The sequence below is a fragment of the Octopus sinensis genome, linkage group LG3 (genome assembly GCF_006345805.1).
Source record: "Octopus sinensis linkage group LG3, ASM634580v1, whole genome shotgun sequence".
Classification (NCBI taxonomy): domain Eukaryota; kingdom Metazoa; phylum Mollusca; class Cephalopoda; order Octopoda; family Octopodidae; genus Octopus; species Octopus sinensis.
In genome coordinates this window covers 5,927,876-5,951,927 of record NC_042999.1, presented here as the reverse complement: position 1 = coordinate 5,951,927, position 24,052 = coordinate 5,927,876, and the positions used below count along the sequence as shown (strand labels likewise).

At 40.2% G+C, this 24,052-nt stretch overlaps 1 protein-coding gene across 1 annotated transcript in view; it reads left to right on the top strand.

The window, feature by feature from the left end:
* Positions 1 to 24,052, top strand: part of LOC118762681 (23 kDa integral membrane protein-like) — a 25,418-nt gene extending 1,366 nt beyond the window's left edge. Inside the window, exons 2-8 of the mRNA XM_036501640.1 lie at positions 2,729 to 2,805; positions 2,896 to 3,123; positions 11,224 to 11,298; positions 15,227 to 15,322; positions 21,036 to 21,101; positions 22,607 to 22,708; positions 23,921 to 24,052. Coding sequence (XP_036357533.1) covers positions 2,729 to 2,805; positions 2,896 to 3,123; positions 11,224 to 11,298; positions 15,227 to 15,322; positions 21,036 to 21,101; positions 22,607 to 22,708; positions 23,921 to 24,052 — 776 coding nt within the window. The remainder of the gene's footprint in view (positions 1 to 2,728; positions 2,806 to 2,895; positions 3,124 to 11,223; positions 11,299 to 15,226; positions 15,323 to 21,035; positions 21,102 to 22,606; positions 22,709 to 23,920) is intronic.

The window sequence follows — 24,052 nt, the reverse complement described above, 5'->3', positions numbered from 1 at the left end:
AAAAAGGGAGAGAAAATTCCCAGGGATATTGTTCTTCTCAATATGAGTGAGGTACCAGTTAAGACAATCTTTTGCACTTCCTGCCTGGATTGTAAGCCAGGGATCATCTTCAAATAATTTTCACTTCCTGTTTTGATCATTCCAAGTGCTCCTACATTCATTGGTATTGTAACCGTCTTGAGATGCCACATGTTTTTGATTTCGATTAGCAAATCTTTATATTTTCTGAGCTTATCAAATTCTTTTGCCGAGATATTATGGTCACTGGGTTCGCTCGTGTCAATCAACAAACAGACTTTATTGATTTGGTCTTTCACAACAATATCTGGCTTATTTGCTTTGCTGGTCCGGTCTATACATATTGGGAAGTCCCAAAGAATAGTTACATTTTCTCCCTCAGTTACATCCCCAGGGTGGTGCTCGTGCCATTTGTAAGCAGTTTTGATTTCATAACACCAACACATTATCCAATGTAGATATTGACCAACTCTGTTATGCCTTGATTTATACTGTGCCAGGGAATGTAAAAAGCACCATCTGAACATAGCTGATGCTGGTGCCATCATGACTAGCTTCTGTGCTGGTGACACGTAAAAAACACCAACCGATCATGGCCATTGCCAGCCTCACCTGGCACCTGTGCCGGTAGCGCGTAAAAAGCACCCACTACACTCACAGAGTGGTTGGCGTTAGGAAGGGCATCCAGCTGTAGAAAAACTGCCAGATCAGAATGGAGCCTGGTGCAGCCTCCTGGCTTTCCAGACCCCGGTCAAACCGTCCAACCCGTGTAGCATGGAAAACAGACGTTAAACGATGATGATGTTGATGATGAGTGCTAAAACCTTACACCCAGAGAGTAGGTGGTCCACTGTTTTAATCCCATCGTTGCAGTTTCAGCACTTTGGGTCTACACCATTTTACATCACATTGAGTTGATTCTTCCGGGTCAATAAGCTCTGATCTTGAACAGCCAAGATAAAGCCTTCATAGTCCCAAATAATCGTTACATTTTCTCCCTCAGTTACTGACTCAGGGATCATACCACTCGTGAACAGCTTTGATTTTGTAAAGCCAATATATTAAGCGGTGTAGATATTGGCCAACTCTGTTATGTCTTGATTTGTACTCACTCCACTGGTGCTAAAACATTACATCCAGAGATTGGGAGAGGGTTCACAGTTTCAATTATATCATTGCAGAATCGGCACTTTAGATCTGCTACATTTTTCATCACATTCACTTGGTAGTTCTAGATTAATAAATTTTTATCTTGAGCAGATAAGATGAAGCTCTGAGTTTCGTAGCCGCTGTTGGTTGTGCTTCTGCTCAACATCAGCTTGTTTGGCACAGGCCACATATTTTCCATGCAGAGGTTTCTGTTCTGTGAATGTTTTATCCTGTTTTGGTGAGAATTCTTTCTCTTTAACTCTTTAGCATTTAAACAGGGCCCATATCTGGCCCAAATACTCTATCTGTTTTGTGTTAAAACCAGCCAGATCAGGCCTCTCACACCAATCCTACAATATCATTCTAAAAATATACAATCAGGTGCAGGAGTGGCTGTGTGGTAAGTAGCTTGCTAACCAACCACATGCTGGTGTGTTTACGTCCCCGTCACTTAGCAGTTCGGCAAAAGAGACCGATAGAATAAGTACTGGGCTTACAAAAAGAATAAGTCCCGGGGTCGATTTGCTCGACTAAAGGCAGTGCTCCAGCATGGCCGCAGTCAAATGACTGAAACAAGTAAAAAGAGTAAAAAGAGTAACCCTTTAGCATTCAAATTATTCTGTCAAATGTAATGCTTATTTATTTCATTTATTTATTTTATTTCATCTAGTTTCAGCTCATGAGCTGTGGCCATGCTGGGGCACCGCCATTTATTCACATTGTTTTGAATTAATCATGGATTGTCTCATAGTTTTGAGGTTTCAATGATGTGATTACTCTTTTACTCTCTTTTACTTGTTTCAGTCATTTGACTGCAGCCATGCTGGAGCACCGCCTTTAACCGAGCAACTCGACCCCGGGACTTATTCTTTTTGTAAGCCCAGTACTTATTCTATCGGTCTCTTTTTGCCAAACCGCTAAGTGACGGGGCCGTAAACACACCAGCATCGGTTGTCAAGCAATGCTAGGGGAACAAACACAGACACACAAACACACACATATACATATATATACATATATATGACAGGCTTCTTTCAGTTTCCGTCTACTAAATCCACTCACAGGGCATTGGTCGGCCCGGGGCTATAGTAGAAGACACTTGCCCAAGATGCCACGCAGTGGGACTGAACCCGGAACCATGTGGTTGGTTAGCAAGCTACTTACCACACAGCCACTCCTGCACCTGATGGTTCCGGGTTCAGTCCCACTGCGTGGCATCTTGGGCAAGTGTCTTCTACTATAGCCCCGGGCCGACCAATGCCTTGTGAGTGGATTTAGTAGACGGAAACTGAAAGAAGCCTGTCATATATATGTATATATATGTATATGTGTGTGTTTGTGTGTCTGTGTTTGTTCCCCTAGCATTGCTTGACAACAAGGCATTGGTCGGCCCGGCGCTATAGCAGAAAACACTTGCCCAAGATGCCACGCAGTGGGACTGAACCCGGAACCATGTGGTTGGTTAGCAAGCTACTTACCACACAGCCACTCCTGCGCCTTTCCTAGTAATTTTTCCTTAAAATATGTAAAAATTAATTTTATGATTTTGTCCTTTTTTCAGGGCCTAAGAATTTCAACATGTCGTTGATTGAAAATACCTTCAGGTATTTTCTCATAGCTTTCAGCGTCATTACTGGTGTAAGTAACATTTTTACCTGTTTCAAATCAATCGGCTTCGATTAAACGATTTCTATTTCTGGATCAATTTACTTTATTTTCCCGTTTCAGATTCTGGGTATTGTTGGCATGGCTCTTTCTTCACTCGCAGCTTTTAAAAAAGACATCTTTCTGAAAGGACTCAGTGACATCAAACCAAAGCACATCGTCGATCAGTTAACGGACCAAACCGTTTACTACAGTGCTTGTGTTCTGTTTGTCGTATCAATCGTCATAGTTCTGATCTCCATTTTGGGTTGTTATGGGGGCAGCAATGAAAATAGATGTATGCTCTGCACAGTAAGTATTAGTCCCCGGATTAAACTTTCTAACTAAACATCATTTTCATAAAAAACTTTTACTCTTTTACTCTTTTACTTGTTTCAGTCATTTGACTGCAGCCATGCTGGAGCACTGCCTTTAGTCGAGCAAATCGACCCCGGGACTTATTATTTGTAAGCTCAGTACTTACAAATAATGGGTTGGACGATTTGACTGAGGACTGGCGAACCTGATGGCTGCACCAGGCTCCAATCTTGATCTGGCAGTGTTTCTACAGCTGGATGCCCTTCCTAACGCCAACCCCTCCGAGAGTGTAGTGGGTGCTTTTTATGTGCCACTGGCACGGGGCCAGTCAGGCAGAGCTGGCAACAACCTCGCTCGAATCTTTTACACATGCCAACGGCACAGGTGCCAGTAAGGCGACACTGGTAATGATCACACTCGAATGGTGTCTTTTACTCTTTTACTTGTTTCAGTCATTTGACTGCGGCCATGCTGGAGTACCGCCTTTAGTCGAGCAAATCGACCCCGGGACTTATTCTTTTGTAAGCCCAGTACTTATTCTATCGGTCTCTTTTGCCGAACCGCTAAGTAATGGGGACATAAACACACCAGCATCAGTTGTCAAGCAATGCTGGGGGGGACAAACACAGACACACAAACACACACACACACATATATATATATATACACACACATATATACGACAGGCTTCTTTCAGTTTCCGTCTACCAAATCCACTCACAAGGCATTGGTCGCCCGGGGCTATAGCAGAAGACACTTGCCCAAGATGCCACGCAGTGGGACTGAACCCGGAACCATGTGGTTGGTTAACAAGCTACTTACCACACAGCCACTCCTGCGCCTATGACCACTTCTAATAAATAAATAAATTTCTATTAATTATTGTTTTTAGGAAATATGTTTCTGTGTGAAAATATATTGGGTTGTCCGGAAAGTTTGTGCCGATTTATAGTAGCTTACCTTTCGACTTATTTTAGAACACGGTTGAGTCCAAAAAATAAGCTTTGACTACACTTCCATTTAGAACACAGTTGAAGCTATCTTTTCGTGGAAGAAGGTTTATGTTCCTATAACCTGTGTTAATTCTGTAACCCCTTAAAATGGAAGATAAGAAAGTTTATTTTCAGCATAAAAATTGCTGCAGCTTGGCTGGGATGTGTTACCCCCACCCTCCATATTCACCAGATATTGCTCCTTCGGATTTCCATCTATTCAGGTCTCTGCAGAATAGTATTAATGGTAAAAATTTCCATTCCTTGGATAACGTAAAAAGTTGCATTGATGAATTCTTTGCCATGAAACCACCTCAATTCTAGGAAGAGGGTATTTTCAAGTTAAAGGAAAGATGGAGACGAATTGTGCAACAAAATGGTTCATATTTTGTTGACTAAAAATGTAATGGCAAGTATTTATTGGCCTTTTTCTTTCCTTTAAAAATCGGCACGTACTTTCCGGACAACCCAATAAAATGAATGATAAATGCAGTTAGAACAGCAATCAATCATTAGATCTGTCAACGATCACAGTCGTATGGTGCTCTTTGCACCCTGCTAACATGGACACCAGTCATCGAATTTGATTTTGATTTTGATTATATATATATATATAGGCGCAGGAGTGGCTGTGTGGTAAGTAGCTTGTCTACCAACCACATGGTTCCGGGTTCAGTCCCACTGTGTGGCATCTTGGGCAAGTGTCTTCTGCTATAGCCCTGGGCCGACCAATGTCTTGTGACTGGATTTGGTAGACAGAAACTGTAAGAAGCCTGTCGTATATATGTATATGTATATATATATATGTGTGTGTCTGTGTTTGTCCCCCTAGCATTGCTTGACAACCGATGCTGGTGTGTGTTTACGTCCCCGTCACTTAGCGGTTCGGCAAAAGAATAAGTACTGAGCTTACAAAAGAATAAGTCCCGGGGTCAAGTTGCTCGATTAAAGGCGGTGCTCCAGCATGGCCGCAGTCAAATGACTGAAACAAGTAAAAGAGTAAAAGAGTATATATATTTCGTTTTGGGATTTGGTTTGCAAATACATATGTGTATGCACACTGACCCACACACATGTGCACAAACAAACAAAAAGAACGCAGCTCGGATAACAGAAGAATCAATGACTATTGAAAAGGTTGCAAGATGCAATGAAAATCATAGAAAAGTAAATGAGTAGAATAAGTAAATGAGTGGAAACTGAACTGGTGTGTGTGTCAAATAAAAAGTTACTAAAAAAGAATGACACTCCCTAGACACAGCAATATATATATATATATATATATATATATATATATATATATACGAAAGAATGTTTGAAACCGGTAAAGTAAATAAACATCTTTTAAATTGCATTTTCAAACCTTCTTTCGTATATAATTCCACTCGTGCGATACCCCACAACTCAACTTTGTTATATATATATATATATTTATATATATATATAGAAGTCAAAATAAGGGTGAAAAAATTGTATATTAATTAATAACATCAATTTAAACACTAAGTGGCCTAGTGTATAAAAGACTGGGATTCAGTAAAAATTATTAATACAAAACTATGAGAGAGAATCCACTATGTGGACGCTCTTACGCTACATATAGATCTGCAAAGGGAATCCACCACCAAAAAATTGTTCTCAAGAAATAATTCAGCACACCAAGAACGTAAGCGAGCAGGACAAATGAAAAATAACGAAAATATAGATTAGCCCCATACAAATGTTTCATCGTTAATAAATTTTATTAACGATGAAACATTTGTATGGGGCTAATCTATATTTTCGTTATTTTTCATTTGTCCTGCTCGCTTACGTTCTTGGTGTGCTGAATTATTTCTTGAGAACAATTTTTTGGTGGTGGATTCCCTTTGCAGATCTATATGTAGCGTAAGAGCGTCCACATAGTGGATTCTCTCTCATAGTTTTGTATATATATATATATATATATATATAGGAATCACCCCACTTGTAATCACCCCACTTGTCGTATGGTTAACACCATATAGATTTCCGGTGCATCCTAGTTAAGGACCATATTCATGTGAATCTTTAGAATTCACTAGAATCTCAATACTTAACCGTATATATATATATATATATATATATATAATATATATATATATATATATATTATATATATATATATATATATATATATATATGTATATATATATATATATATATATATATATATATACAAAGTATACCTCACAATTATGGACTGGAGGCAATACAGTTCTGGTTAGACCAATTTCCGGAAGAAATACCAAAAAGGATCAGTAAGGAATTCATTACTAAATCAATTGAATTCATCCTACACAATAACCACTTCATGTTTGACAATACATTTTACCGTCAAAAATCCGGAATTGCTATGGGTACAAGGGCAGCACCAGTCATTGCGAACTTAACAATGGGATACATGGAAATAATCATTTACCAGGAATCTCTATCAATCTTTGGAAACTCCCTCTCTCAATACATAAAAGAGAATTGGAAACGATTCCTAGACGATTGTTTCATTCTCTGGAATGAAAACATAGATAAACTCCAAAAATTTAAAAACCTATTGAACAGCATAAACCCAAATATACAGTTCACAATGGAATACAACCAAAAGGAGCTCCCGTTCTTGGATATACTAATTAAAAAAATTAACCTTAAAATAGAAACAGACATTTTTTACAAAGCCACAGACGCCAAACAATACCTTCTTTTTAATTCATGCCACCCAAGACACACTAAAACAAACATCCCCTTCAACCTTGCAAGAAGGATATGCACAATAGTGTCAGAACAAAATACCAGGAACTTTAGACTGCAAGAACTCAAAAACACCCTAATTGACAGACATTACCCAGCTCAACTCATAGAGGATGGGATCAGACGTGCAACAGAAATCAACATAGAAACTTTAAGAAAAGTTCAACACAACAACACACCTTCCCCGAAAATACTACCTTACATATCTACATACAACCCCAGAAACAAAGAAGCCTTCACCATCATCACCCAGAATTTACCAATACTTCATAAAAACTCAAAATTAAAGGAAATTCTAAACATACACCAAATCATTAAAAGCTACAAACAGCCTAAATCACTTAAAAAGATTCTCACAAAGGCAAAATTGTCTTCTAAAATTACGGATGCAAAAGTAAAAAAATGTGGTAGATCGAACTGTGCAACATGTCCTAACCTATTGGAAGGATCAGAATTCTTCTTTAAAGAGGGACAGAAATTCAAGATCAAATCTAACTTTACTTGTGCCTCCGAAAACATAATTTATATCATTAAATGCTCGGGCTGCCACCAAGACTACGTGGGTTCCACGGGACTATCACTCAGGCGTAGATGCACACTGCATCGACAACAGATTGCATTCCCAGAATATAGAATGATACCTTTTAGTGAGCACATTGAGAAATGCGCAAAGCAACTACTGCCACAATTTTTAATCTTCCCATTTTACCAATGTGCTTTCGGATCATCAACACAAATGAGACTGAACAAGGAAACATTCTTCATTGAAAAGTACAAACCCAGACTCAACCATCCGAACATACTGACACAGAGAAATGAACAAGGGAAAAGGAAAAAAAATTTTAAGCGATTATCTCCCTTACACCGGAAGAAATCACTCACTACCTCCCCTTATTTAGAAATCTCCTGGAAATAAAAACAACGATAACTCCATGCAATATAAACATAACGTCACAAGAAATTTGAAAAGCTACACGTGAAACCGGTAATTTCTTTAAAAATTTTAAAATTATGTCATTTTAAGGAAAGGAAAAAAATTTTTCCAATATTCTCCAGACATTTTGACACAAATATATATATTTTTTAACATTTAAGCCTTCTGTCGTTTTTTCACACTTTACTATTTTCTTATATATATATATATATATATATATATTATATATATTATATATATATATATATATATATATATATATATATAATATATATATATATAGGAGTGGGTGTGTGGTAAGTAGCTTGTTTACCGACCACATGGTTCTGGGTTCAGTCCCACTACGTGGCACCTTGGGCAAGTGTCTTCTACTATAGCCTCGGGCTGACCAAAGCCTTGTGTGTGGATTTGGTAGACGGAAACTGAAAGAAGCCCGTCGTATATGTGTATATATATATGTGTGTGTGTATGTGTTTGTGTATCTGTGTTTGTCCTCCCAACATCGCTTGACAACTGATGCTGGTGTGTTTATGTCCCCGTTACTTAGCGGTTCGGCAAAAGAGACCGATAGAATAAGTACTGGGCTTACAAAAGAATAAGACCCAGGGTCGAGTTGCTCGATTAAAGGCGGTGCTCCAGCATGGCCGCAGTCAAATGACTGAAACAAGTAAAAGAGTAAAAAAAGAGAGAGTAATTATATATAAATAGACACACATATATAGATACATGATGTGATGGGTAAATTGTTGCCATTTCATATTTTTAATTTCATGCATGTGCATCATTTGTTTTTAGTTTTGTTGACTACACAGTATAGTAGGGTCAGTTGGGCACTGTCTGTGAGAAAAAGAGCACCATGACACAATTCACACCAGAAGCTTCAGTAGGAACATTTCAGAGTGTTTAGGTGTCAATTTAAGGACAGTGCAATCTGAAGACTTGTACTGAAGGTGATAAAACTCAAACATCCAGTCAACATCGTGGTGTTTGGAATGATTAATAATGATGGTGAGGTTATGCCTATGGAAGCACTCCATCGGTTACGACGACGAGAGTTCCGGTTGATCCGATCAACGGAACAGCCTGCTCGTGAAATTAACGTGTAAGTGGCTGAGCACTCCACAGACATGTGTACCCTTAACGTAGTTCTCGGGGATATTCAGCGTGACACAGAGAGTGACAAGGCCGGCCCTTTGAAATACAGGTACAACAGAAACAGGAAGTAAGAGTGAGAGAAAGTTGTGGTGAAAGAGTACAGCAGGGATCACCACCATCCCCTGCCGGAGCCTCGTGGAGCTTTACGTGTTTTCGCTCAATAAACACTCACAACGCCCGGTCTGGGAATCCTATGACCGCGAGTCCGCTGCCCTAACCACTGGGTCATTGCACCTCCACGGTTATGCTTATATTCATCTTCCCATACAGCCTCAGACTCAACACAGAGGCTTACATCAAGTACCTGGAGGGTGGCTGCTGGAAGACTCTACACCATACCACACAAGCAGGAGAACACACTTATGGTTGTCAGACAATTTCTGCAACCACATCATCCCTAACATCTATCCACCTAACTCCCCAAACTGCAACCCCTTTGATTATTATGATTGGGGCGCAGTTGAGCGAGAGATCAACAAAACTCCTTGTAACACCAAAGACGAACCAAAGGAAAGAATTATGGCAGCATTCACCAACTTAAACAAGGAGACTGTCCAGAAGAGTTGCAGGAGATTCTGAAGTCGTCTGGAGGCCATGGTTGAAGCCAATGGCGATTTTATTGAATAAATTTGCTCTTTAGTAATTCAAGATATTTTTATGTAATTTTGGTAAATATATCTGTTAAAATGAGATGTCAGTGTTATTTTCATTTTTGCGTATTTTGGACAACAGTTTATTCACCACACCCTGAATATATATATATATATATTTCGTTTTGGGATTTGGTTTTCAAGATTCTTTATGTGAGTTTGTGTGTTGAAGTATATTCTGTTGTGTCTGGGGAGAGTCATTCTCTTTTAGTTCTTTATAATTTAACACACACACTGGTAAAAATTTCCACTTACTTCTGTTTTTTATTTTTCTCAAATTTTCGTTGCGTCTTGCAACCTTTTCAATAATTTTGAGTCAAAACTATTGAAAAGGTTGCAAGACGCAATGAAAATTTTAGAGAAATAAAGAAGGTAATGAGTGGAAATTTTACCGGTGAGTGTGTTAAATTATAAAGCACTAAAAGGGAACGACCCTCCCCAGACACAACAGTATATATATGTGTGTATATATATATATATAAGTACAGCAAAATTTAGATTCAGATGAATATGGTACTTAAGTCAAAGGCTCCAGAATTTTGTATGGTATTATCCATATAAATCAAATGGGGTGATTATAATCAAAATAAGTAACAAGACTATCCAATGTAGTGTACTACAATCGTTTCATGCTACTTCATTTTATTAAACACTGTAAGTATTACATCAGTTTTAAAATGTAGAGCAATCTTCAGCCACATATAGAATTTTTTTTAATTAAATGGACAATGCACATTCTCATACTTATTTCATTTGCCAACATTACAATGAGGGTAGATATATAGGCAGAGAGGTTAATTTCATCATTAAGAACATGGTATTAGAAGGTCCTTCCCCATCTGTAGATTTTTTATCACTCTATATATATATATCTCATTCTTTAATGTCAGTTTTTCATATATATAATGAATATATATAATAATGAAATTATTGTATACAGTGCTCAGGTGAACCACAACTTCTCAAAAATGCGTATAAAGCATATGCAGTAATGTACAAATGTCTGGAAAGCGATCAATGTATGAGTCAGATACATGCTTGTGTGTGTATGGAGGGGAGAAAATCAGGTGTAGTGTTGGCGAATCTCAGAAAGCATGGAAGTTTTGAAGGATGCCGTGCTCCGACAACTAACAACTGATGCTGGCAGTTTGTTCCATGCTTCAGCAACTCTCAGCATGAAAAAATGTTTCCTGAAGTCATGGGAGCTGTGCTGTTTTCTGACTTTGTAAATATGTCCACGGGTGTTAGACGGGTGGAGTTTGAAAAGGTGCTCAGAGTTATTGTTTGTAAGATGGTTAATAATTTTATGGGTGTCTGCCAAGTCAGCTGCCAGACGTCGGAGTTTCAATGTGTCCATGCCCAGGGAAGTAAGGCGTTCAGGATATGGCAAATGCCTGATGGAGGGTATTCTTTTGGTTGCAAGTCGCTGAACGGCTTCCAGACGATTGATATCCTGGGCAAGATAGGGGTTCCAGACCGGTGATCCATGTATACATCCTAAGTATATATCTGTCTGTTTGTAATTGAAATTTTCATGCCATGACGAGTTTTAATGAATTTAGCCAATTATGACTTTTAATTGAATCTTTTTATTTTCCAGTATTCCATAGTGATGTTTATCCTGATGTTATTGAATCTAATATTCCTCTGTTTGCTTTCCAGTGCTCAGTCAAGGGTAAGTTCTATTTTCCCACCAAGTCCCCAAAACAACCTCATTTCCAAAACATGCTACTACTACCGGTGTTAGGACTACACGCATATTGCCATCCAAGCGTGGCCGTTCGCCAGCCTCGTCTGGCACCTGTGTCGGTGGCACATAAAAAACACCATCCGAACGTGGCCGTTCGCCAGCCTCGTCTGGCACCTGTGTCGGTGGCACATAAAAAACACCATCCGAGCGTGGCCATTCGCCAGCCTCATCTGGCACCTGTGTCGGTGGCACATGAAAAATATCATCCGAGCGTGGCCGTTCGCCAGCCTCGTCTGGCACCTGTGTCGGTGGCACATAAAAAACACCATCCGAGCATGGCCGTTCGCCAGCCTTGTCTGGCATCTGTGTCGGTGGCACATAAAAAACACCATCCGAGCGTGGCCGTTCGCCAGCCTCGTCTGGCACCTGTGTCGGTGGCACATAAAAAACACAATTCCGAGCGTGGCCGTTCGCCCGCCTCGTCTGGCACCTGTGTCGGTGGCACATAAAAAACACCATCCGAGCGTGGCCGTTCGCCCGCCTCGTCTGGCACCTGTGTCGGTGGCACATAAAAAACACCATCTAAGCGTGGCCGTTCGCCAGCCTCGTCTGGCACCTGTGTCGGTGGCACATAAAATCACCCACTACACTCTCGGAGTGGTTGGCGTTAGGAAAGGCATCTAGCTGTAGAAACACTGCCAGATCTGACTGGCCTGGTGCAGCCTTCGGGCTTCTCAGACCCCAGTTGAACCATCCAACCCATGCTAGCATGGAAAGCGGATGTTAAACGATGATGATGATGATGATGATGTAGAGTCTGTCTGGGGTATTTGTTGTGACTTGACAGACGTTATAAACCCCAGGTAGACACAATATCTTCTTTCAACGACATTATGATATTGGATACTGTGCGATGTCTTCAATAATAATAATAATAACGGTTTCAAATTTCGCCACCAGGGCAGCCATTTTGTGGGAGGATAATGTTGATTACATTGACCACAGTAATCAACTGGTACTTAATTTGTTGACCATGGAAAGATGAAAGGCAAAGTCGACCTCGGTGGAATTTGAACTCAGAATGTAGCGATGGGTGAAATACCACTAAGCATTTCACCCAGCATCCTAATGAGTCTGCCAGCTCACCGCCTAAATCATCATCATCATCATCATCATCATCATCACCACCACCATCATCATCATCATCACCACCATCATCATCATCACCATCATCACCATCAACAACATCATCATCATCATCAACATCATCATCACCACCATCATCATCATCACCATCATCATCATCATCATCATCATCATCATCATCATCATCATCATCATCACCACCATCATCATCATCACCATCATCACCATCAACAACATCATCATCATCATCACCACCACCACCACCACCACCATCATCATCATCATCATCATCATCATCATCATCATCATCATCATCATCATCATCATCATCATCCATCATCATCATCATCATCACCATCATCACCATCAACAACATCATCATCATCATCATCACCACCACCACCACCACCACCACCACCACCATCATCATCATCATCATCATCATCATCATCATCATCATCATCCTCATTTAACGTCTGCTTTCCATGCAAAAATTATCTGCATTTTTGTCATAACATTATCTTTATTATTGTCACACTGGCTTCTGTGCATTCATGCTTATAGTTGGTGCCAGTGTGTAGTCTGAGCCTGGTCATGCAATTTTTCTTTCTGGTTTTACATTGTAAGTATGACGGTTCCTCTAGTGATGTGCACCAAAGATGAACAAAAGGCAATGATCTGATTTCTCTGCTCGGAAGGTGTGTCAGGTGCTGAAATTCATCGGAGGATTTTAGCACTGTGGTGTATGTGGGAGATTTGAAATAAGGACACCTACCTTCTCTTCGTCGATGGAGACCTCTGCAGTGGTAATGCACCCTTCCACGTGGCCCGACCTAAACACTAGAAATAGCAGCTGTTTTTCCTCTACCCTAACAATGAGCTCGCACGTCCGACTCGCTCGGCTACCTCGATCAAAAAGCCCAATGCTGCCCTGCCTGCGCGCGCGTCACTCCTGCCCCTTCCTCTTCTAGTCAGCCCCCCCCCCCAAGTTCCAGTCAGCTCCCCAGCTGCTGACGTCATCCCACAAGCACAATACGGGGACGGTGCACTACCACATAGAAGTAGTGTGTACGAGTGGATCAAGAAGTTTAAAAGTGGCCAGAAAAGGTGTGACGCACGAAGAGGGAGCAGGGCACCCATCAACCTCCACCACTGATGAGAAGATTCAGCAAGCTGGAGAGATGGTCATGGTGAACCGGTTCACCATGACCATCCCTCAGATCACTGCTCTTTGTACTTCTTTGGTGCTCATTTCTAGTGGAGTGGCCAGAAAGAAAAATGGCTTGACCAGGCTCAAACTTTGATCACGTGACCATAATAGTACCAACTAGTGAAGGCATGTGGCTTCATGGTTAGGGCATTTGGCTCACAAGCATAAGGTCATAAGTTCAATTCCCAGCGACATGTTGTGTCCTTGAGCAAGACACTTTATTCCATATTGCTCCAGTCCACTCAACTGGCAAAAATGAGTGGCACCTGTATTTCAAAGGGCCAACCTTGTCACACTTTGTGTCATGCTGAATCTCCCTGAGAACTACGTTAAGGGTACACGTGTCTGTGGAGTGTTCAGCCACTTGCATGTTAATTTCATGAGCAAGCTGTTCCGATGATCGTATCAGCGGGGACCCTCGTCATCGTAACCGATGGAGTGCTCCTTTTACCAATTATAAGCACACGTGTGCAGAAGGCAGTGAGACAATAACAAAGATATGTTATGGTGAAAGAGTGGATAAGTTTTGACTTCACCTTTGTAAAAACCAAAATTTTGATTTAGATTAATGTTATTATCTCACAAAAGTTTTAATTATTTTATAGGAGTTTTAAATATCTGAAAGGAATCTTAAATTAAATTTTTTGCACAATTCCACCCAGCCGTTTGACCTTGAATCCCAAGACAAGAAAGAATCACACATGTCAAATTTTTATCATCATCGTTTAACGTCCGTTCTCCATGCTAGCATGCGTTGGACAGTTCGACCGGGGTCTGGGAAGCCAGGAAGCTGCGCCAGGCTCCAGTCTGATCTGGCAGTGTTTCTACAGCTGGACGCCCTTCCTAACGCCAACCACTCTGTGAGTGTAGTGAATGCTTTTTACGTGTCACTGGCACAGGGGCCAGAGGAGGCTGGCAGCGGCCACAATCGGTTGGTGCTTTTTACGTGCCACCCGCACAGAAGCCTGTCAAGGCAGCGCTGGCAGCGGCCACGATCGGTTGGTGCTTTTTACGTGCCACCCGCACAGAAGTCAGTCAAGGCAGCGCTGGCATCGGCCACGATCGGTTGGTGCTTTTTACGTGCCATCAGCACAGAAGCCAGTCAAGGCGGTGCTGGCATCGGCCACGATCGGTTGGTGCTTTTTACGTGCCACCAGCACAGAAGCCAGTCGAGGCGGCGCTGGCATCGGCCACGATCGGTTGGTGCTTTTTACGTGCCACCCGCACAGAGCCAGTCAAGGTGGCGCTGGCAACGGCCACGATCGGTTGGTGCTTTTTACATGCCACCCGCACAGAAGCCAGTCAAGGCGGCACTGGCAGCGGCCACGATCGGTTGGTGCTTTTTATGTGCCACCGGCACAGAAGCCAGTCAAGGCGGCGCTGGCATCGGCCACGTTCGGATGGTGCTTTTTATGTGCCACCAGCACAGGTATCACAACTGCTATTTCCATTTGATATTTATTTCGATGTTTATGTACTTAACTCAACAGGTCTCCTCAAGCACAGCAGGTGATGTGTGTAGATTAAACTTCATTGATCCCCCCCATTCCATTTCAGATGGAAGAAGAAATTCAGACAGGTTTGTGGATGGCAATGAACGAGACCAAGGACGATGAAGAGTTGAGTAAAGTTGTTGACCAAATCTTCATCAATGTAAGTAGATGCAGTGCACATGCACTCACACACACACAGGCATACACACATACACAGGCATACACAGATAGAAACATACATACACAGCAAACTGAAGACATATGTGTTTATGTCCCCGTCACTTAGCGGTTCGGCAAAAAGAGACCGATAGAATAAGTACTGGGCTTACAAAGACTAAGTCCCGGGGTCGATTTGCTCGACTAAAGGCGGTGCTCCAGCATGGCCACAGTCAAATGACTGAAACAAGTAAAAGAGAGAGAGAGAGAGAGAGTATATGGAGGCTGAGTGTCTGCCTTAGGTATATGTGTGTGTGTGTGTGTGCATATGTATGTATATGTGTATGTGTACATGTATGTATATGTTTGTGTGTGTTGTGTGTGTGTGTGTGTGTGTGTATACTCTTTACTCTTTTACTTGTTTCAGTCATTTGACTGTGGCCATGCTGGAGCACCGCTTTTAGTCGAGCAAATCGACCCCAGGACTTATTCTTTGTAAGCCTAGTACTTATTCTATCGGTCTTTTTTGCTGAACTGCTAAGTTACGGGGATGTAAACACACCAGGATCAGTTGTCAAGCGATGTTGGGGGGGACAAACACAGACACATATACATACATATATATATATATATATATACATATATGCGACGGGCTTCTTTCAGTTTCCGTCTACGAAATCCACTCACAAAGCTTTGGTCGGCTCGAGGCTATAGTAGAAGACACTTGCCCAAGGTGCCACGCAGTGGGACTGAACCCGGAACCATGTGGTTGGTAAGCAAGTTACTTATCAAACAGCCACTCCTATGTCTACAAACCACGTGTAAATTTGATGTATAAGTAGGTAACAGCGATGACAATAAGTAACGTTGACTTCTAGAACACTTGACAGTTTTTAAAAGAATCTACTGAAGGCTACATCAAAGGTTCGAATGCAGTGGATGACAGGGGAATGATACAACAGAAGCAAGACATAAAAACTTCATTCTATCCTTTAGATAGGATACAATGAAGTGATGAGGCACAAAGAATGATATCAAAAGAGAAGTGAAACATTAGGAATATTTTAGCTAAAGAAGAACCAGAAAATATGAGGGTTACCGTGAAGATCAGTTGTGAGAAGGTTTAAGAAAAGTGTGTACCATAAATCCTTGAGTATAGTCCACCCTTGAGTATAATACGCAGGGGATTTTTAGGGGGCTGTACTTCTGAAAAACCTAAACCTTGTGTATAATATGCACCCCTTCTCTAACCTGTGTCGTGCGTAATTAAGCCAGCAGCACCTAGTCGAACAAACACTTCTGTGCATGCGTAATGGAATAATGGTGATGTTCTTAACTGTTATATGGGAATGTAAATGTTTGAAAATTGTTTTTGTTACATGTTATTCTGTGTTCTGAATACTTTTATTTTGATAAATGTTGCTTACTGCAAGTTATGGATGATTCTTTTATGACTTCATTGCTTTCAGGCTTAGCTTAAGGTATTTTCACACCCGACATCACAAAATGCGGACAGCAAATAGAGACTCGAACATTACTTAGAAAATATTTTTCATTTTTAACCTCGTATATAGTATGCACTAGGGATTTTGACCATTAAATTTTGGGATAAAAATGCGGATAATACTCGAGGATTTATGGTATGTAATAAGAGAGATTCAGTGTGCATGACTGGTGCCATGAAGAAGGATGGGTGAATGATGACTCGACCAGAGGTTAGTGAATGAGGAGAATGTGTAGGGGAAGCAGCTAATGAGGTTGGCTGCTTTGAAGGTTCACAGTTGTGGAGATAGAGTTTTAAGAGTTGACAGCTGTTGTGGTTGACAGTTATTAAGGATGACGGCTTTTGAGATTGACAAATATTTTCGTTACTCACTATGTGGGTTGATGGCAGTTGAGGTTGACTACTATTGAAGTTGACAGTTATTGACAGTGACAGTTATAGAGGTTGACAGCTTATTGTGGTTGACTGGAAAAACCTATGGCGATTTAAAGCTGTGGAGATTGGAAGTTCACAGCTATTGCTGTTGACAAGCTATGGAGATTGACAGCTATTAAGGTTCACAGCACCTAATGTATCATTATCATCATCATCGTTTAACGTCTGCTTTCCTTGCTAGCATGTGTTGGACGATTTGACTGAGGGCTGACAAACCAGATGGCTGCACCAGGCTCCAATCTTGATCTGGCAGAGTTTCTGCAGCTGGATGCCCTTCCTAACGCCAACCACTCTGAGAGTGTAGTGGGTGCTTTTTACACACACACACACACACACACACACACACACACATATATGGGTGCTCCATTTAATTCAACAATGCAATCAATATTTACACACATAACCTAAATAGAACTCAGCATACAAGTGGATAAACGAAAACTGTGCAAGAGTCAAACCCATTGGACGGGTTGTATGTGTGTGGGGATGAATTATGAGGGTAGAAAAGAGATTTGTGGGATCAAATGAAACAGGTATTTGACATTGTAATTCGTCATCATAAATGTTTGTTCAGCATCCGAACAGGAGGCAGCTGTGAATGTAAAATGCATTTTTTTTGAAAAACTTTTTTCAGAATCCAACATTTTTGATGTCGGAGATTACGAACGAATAAGCAAAAAAAAAAAAAATGTTTTTAAATTTCACTCCGCACCATTCAAATTTTTGAATGTGCAAATCGAAATTAAATACAAAAACATTAAAGTGAAAAGAATTTGCGTTTTACTTGTGTTTATAATCATAAATAATAATTTAATGTAAATTAAGGATCTTTACCTTTTGACCGGCAGATTTAGGAAATAATTTTTTTAACTAAGAGTAAAAGATATTTTATACGACACATTCTACCAGTATACAAAGTTTGAAAGTGTTTAGTTACAAAATATTATTTAAAAAATCTTCCGGTCAAAAGGTGAAGATCCTAAATTAAATATACACCATTTTATGAGATATAAGCAAAAAATTGAATTTAATAATTAATGTTTAATAAGGGGCTCAAATTTCCCCCCCTCCCCCAATTTTAAATTTTGAACTTTTTCATCCATTTATTTGTCTGTCTATTTATTTATCCCTGTCTGTTATTCATAAAATATATTTGTCAACTAAATGTGGCGGTCCTATAAAAGATGGTGCTACTGTAGTTTTTAGCCCCAGGAAGACATTCATATCTATCTATCTCTTTATATACATAGCTATATGCTTATTGAGTTTAAAATTTTGAAAACGTGGTTTCTTGCATATTCGGAATCTCTGTCATCTTAAACATACGGAAAAAAATTTCGGAAAAGTTCAAAATTTTAAATGGCGCTGGGGGGGGGGGGTAAAAAAAATTTTTTTTTGCATATTTGTAATCCCCGACGTCTAAAACGTAGGAATCCGAAAAAATAAAAAAAATAAAAAATGCATTTTTTAAAGAGAGGTGCGAAGCTGCATTAGCCCTGTGTATGAAACCTAATCCTTTAGAATAATAAGCTCTGTGTGGAAAGTCTGCAATTAGACTTTAAAGCCATTTTCAAAACTTTTTATAAAATAAATGAAACACCGAACTAAGGGAAGTTACTCGAAAACTCGTTTGCTAAAGTTATCTCCCTTTCAAAAATTTTTGTCTCAAAATGTTTTTTTTTGTATCATTTTACCTCAGTTGACGTAAAAAGATTGGTGAGACCGATTTTGCCTTTCATCTTTTCAGGATCGATGAAATAAGAACCAGTTAATCCCTCTCCTCAAATTACTGGCCTTCATGCCAAAATTTGGAACCAGTATTATTCTTTTCTACTCTAGGCACAATGCCCGAAATTTTTAGATCGACTCCGGTACGCAACTGGTACTTATTTAATCGACCCCGAAAGGATGGAAGGCAAAGTCGACATCGGCGGAATTTGAACTCAGAACATAAAGACAGACGAAATACCTATTTCTTTATTACCCACAAGGGGCTAAACACAGAGGGAACAAACAAGGACAGACAAACGGATTAAGTCGATTATATCGACTCCAGTGTGTAACTGGTACTTTTTTAATCGCCCCCGAAAGGATGAAAGGCAAAGTTGACCTCGGCGGAATTTGAACCCAGAACGTAGCGTCGGATGAAATACTGCTAAACATTCTGCCCGGCGTGCTAACGTTTAAATAATAATAATAATAATAATAATAATTGTGTACAGTGCTCAGGTGCACTACAACTCATCTAAAGTGTATATATAATCAGGTGTAGTTTCGGCGGATTTCGGAAAGCATGAGGGCCTTAAAGGATGCAGTGTCATGGCAGTCAACAACTGACGAAGGCAGTTTATTCCATGCTTCAACAACTCTGAGCGTGAAAAAATGTTTCCGAAAGTCATGGGAGCTGTGTTGTTTTCTGATTTTGTAGGCATGTCCACGTGTGTTAGACACATGGAGATCAAAAAGGTGTTCAGTGTTGTTGTTGGTGAGGTGGACTGCCAGCTCGCCGCCTTGGAACCTGCATTATTAACGCAGTTAAGGTGGCGAACTGGCAGAATGGTTAGCACGAAGGGTAGAATGTTTAGCGGTATTTCGTCCATCTTTATGTTCTGAGTTCAAATTCCGCTGCTGTCGACTTTGCTTTTTATCCTCTGAGTGTCAATAAAAGTAATACCAATCTAACACTGGAGTCGATGTAATCGATTTACCCACGCTTCCGAAATTGCTGGCATTATACTCTTTTACTTGTTTCAGTCATTTGACTGTGGCAATTCTGGAGCACCGCCTTTAGTCGAGCAAATCGACTCCAGGACTTATTCTTTGTAAGCCCAGTACTTATTCTATCGGTCTCTCTTGCCGAACTGCTAAATTTCAGGGACGTAAACACACCAGCATCGGTTGTCAAGCGATGTTGGGGGGACAAACACAGACACACAAACATGTGCACACACACACACACACACACACGCGCACACACAAATATACACACACACACACACACACACACACACACACATACATACATATATATACATATATACGACGGGCTTCTTTCAGTTTCTGTCTACCAAATTCACTCACAAGGCTTTGGTCGGCCCGAGGCTATAGTAGAAGATATTTACCCAAGGTGCCACGCAGCGGGACTGAACCCAGAACCATGTGGTTCGTAAGCAAGCTACTTACCACACAGCCACTCCTGCACCTATATCAAAATTTTAAATCTCTCTTTTTTTTTTTTTTCTGAGGTTATATTTCACACAAAACCTCCATCAAAAAACAATAATGGCAGCCACTCTTTGATGCCTCTTTGGTGTGTTTTGTTTTGTTTTAGAATAACCAAATCCTTCAGTTTCGGGTATTTAAACAAGTAAATAAAAATTAAAGGGGAAATAACAACAAGGGGAGATAAGCCAACTTACTGTTACTGTGGTCCTTGGCTATCGTCACCAAAATGTGAACGAAAGTGTTTTTTTTTTTTGGCACAGAATTCATGTAAATATGACACGAATAAATTGTCTGCTGTTCCAAATTGACGTGCTAATTTTCTTTTCACCAGCATCCACATAGTCTCCATATTTTGCGTATAGACATCCTTATTTGCAGGATTTACAAAGTTCCCCTGATGCACAATCACTTCGTGAGAGTACGTCGTCATTCAATTTTTATTTCCCACTTTAATTGTTATTTACTTGTTTAAACACCTGAAACTGAAAGATTACCTTGAATAATTTGAATAGAAACGAAGGGAAAAAATTTTCAAATGACTTTCTTTTCACAGAATGAATGCTGTGGTGTGGATTCCCCTGAAGACTTGAACGGATATGATCACATCTCGTGCTATACGGTAGAAATTCCTTTACCTTTTTATCTCTCTTTACTCCCTCTTTACTCTTTTACTTGTTTCAGTCATTTGACTGCGGCCATGCTGGAGCCCAGTACTTATTCTATCGGTCTCTTTTGCCGAACCGCTAAGTGACGGGGAAGTAAACACACCAGCATCGGTTGTCAAGCAATGCTAGGGGGACAAACACAGACACACAAACACACACATACATATATATATATATATATACATATGGCAGTGCCCCAGCATGGCCACAGCTCGTGAGCTGAAACTAGATAAAATAAAATAAAATAAAATAAAATATATACGACGGGCTTCTTTCAGTTTCCGTCTACCAAATCCACTCAGAAGGCTTTGGTCGGCCCGAGGCTATAGTAGAAGACACTTGTCCAAGGTGCCACGCAGTGGGACTGAACCCGGAACCATGAGGTTGATTAGCAAGCTACTTACCACACAGCCACTCCTGCGCCTATCTCTCTAATTCCCCACCACTACCACCACCTCGACGCACACACTACTCCCCCCCCACGTACGTTGGATCATATCGGACAAGTGAGAGCCGAGTGCTCAATACATGAGGTTGAGTTTCTTTTACTAAAACGGAAGTGGAAGTTTCGAAACGGAAGTCCGTTTCAATGGCGGAAAGAGTTTGGTTAGGGTTGTATCTAGAGAAAAACGAAGTGACACCAATATTTTCCATTGGTATGTTTTAATAACAATGCCAGCAGGGTCCGAATAAATTATGATTGGTTAAATAAACCAATAACTAACGAGTATTATGTAAAAAGGCTTGTCAGTTCACCTCATGGTCCCAGTGGACAAAATGGAAAAGGCATCGCCCTGGAGGATGGCGAGAGAGATGCGCTGGGACGGCCACTCTGGCTTACGGGACTCGCACTGGCAAGACTTTCGCCCCTCTCGCCAACCACCCTTAAAAATTTTGTTTTTTTTTTCGACACAACCCTTTTCGGCTACGGGGAATACGAATTTAGAAAAAAATTGGCAAAAATGGCATTTTAAAATTACGCCCAACCCCCACCCCCATTTCCTTCATTTTTTTACTTTTTTCAGAATTTTTTTTTCAAAATATGCGGAAAAATACGGACATTATGATTCGGACAAAAATTTCAAAACATTTCTGTAGTTATGGTTAGGGTTTTAGGGTTAGTGTTAGTGTTTTAGGTTTAGGATTTGTGTTGGGGAATAAAAAAATCAAAATTCAAGAATTTGGAGGGGGGAAGGGGGAAAAATTTCGGGATCGATAAAACAAGTCCCAGTTGAACACTGTGGTTGATATATCCGACCCTCTCCTCCTCCTCCTCTAAAATTGCTGGCCTTGTGCCAAAATTTGAAACCGATATTGGCAGAAAGACTAAGAATGCATTTCATTGAATCGGGCCTCTTCTATTAAGAATTCTAAAAGATTCAACCATCCCTCAAAAAAAAAAAAAAAAAAAATGAAAAAAGCAAAAAAACAAAAACAAACTTTATTTGTATTAATATAGATGGAGGGAAATGTGGTCGGCTGTAAAGAGAGACTTGATAAGTACATTAATAGAAGTTTCACTGCGATCAAAGTAATTTCAATTATCACAGCTATTTTCCAGGTAAATTCATTTAATTTCTATCACTCGTAAAATAAACTAATTTGAATTACAATCTCTGCTTTCCAATGTTTCTGAGATAGGAAATTCCTCATGTCAGAAATATAGAATTGTACAGCGCCGACATAAAACGTCATTGAAGGTTTTTAAGCCTAAAATTCGCTCTGTTACTACCAACGGGTATGGCGCAGTGGTTAAAGACGCTGGTTGATGCAATACAGTTACCTAGAGCCTCTGAGTTCGATCCTAGGCGAAACGCTAAAATGAATCACAGGACACCTGAAGAACGCCGGAGCGTGTATAGCTGAAACGTAGTGAAATCAACAACCGAGATGAGGACACCACTTCGATTAATCTCTCTATATACAAAGCTGAAGTTGTCTGTGTGTGGAAGGTTTGGTAGCCTTCAACTAACACTATCTCCTCTGAGACCCCGCGGCGCAAGTTGACCAAAATTGAGAGCATGATAGAAGAAAGCTTGCTCTTCCTTCCGTAGAAGAAAAAATTCAAATCGGACTATGTTAACACCAAAAATTATTTACATCAAAAAGGTGCTTTTTTTTCTATGAAAATCCCTATTTTTTACGATTTTTTACTGCTGTGTGGCCATTTTTGGTGTATTTCAACCAGAAAAATGTTCACTTAAAGAGAATAACAAGCTACATAATGCAGCATTTTTACTTTTTAAAACTTCCAATTGTAAAGGGTCGAAACAAACCCGAGCAACGCCGGGCTATACTGCTAGTATATAATATGATTATTGTTTTATTTAGAAGTGGTGTTGTTTATATGTATGATGACATTGTACGAAGTTTGAACGAACGTTTTGACAAACTTTGGTGGACATTGCAATGATAATGTCCGATGTGTTAGTTTGTATTTGGAGTGTTCAGAGTAGTGTATAGTCCTACATTTTTCGTTTAGTGTTATACAATATTAGGTTTATATTTGCCTGTGTACATATAATTGATTTAACGGAACGGCGCACATGATAGTGAGGACTCTTCTGTAATACATGTTAGATATTATTTTGAATGTAGGTTATAGTGATTAAAGATGAAATAAATAGAAAGAGTTAAAACTACCGTACGTAAGTAAGGTGGGTGTGATTGGACAAGAGCACTGGGCAAAGCGATATAGTTTTGTATGGAATAAGTCTCTCTAGTCTGAGGTTGAATTTGCCAACCTTTTATAACTGTAAGCCAAATTTTCTAGAACCTTCGACCAAATTATTTGGTGGAAAAACTCGCACATTTCCTTGAAGTTTGCCGCATCAACCATAACAAGTCAGCCAGTGTCGATTGGTTGAGTCATGTAGCGTTAATGGCTTTTATGGCAAAACTGTAG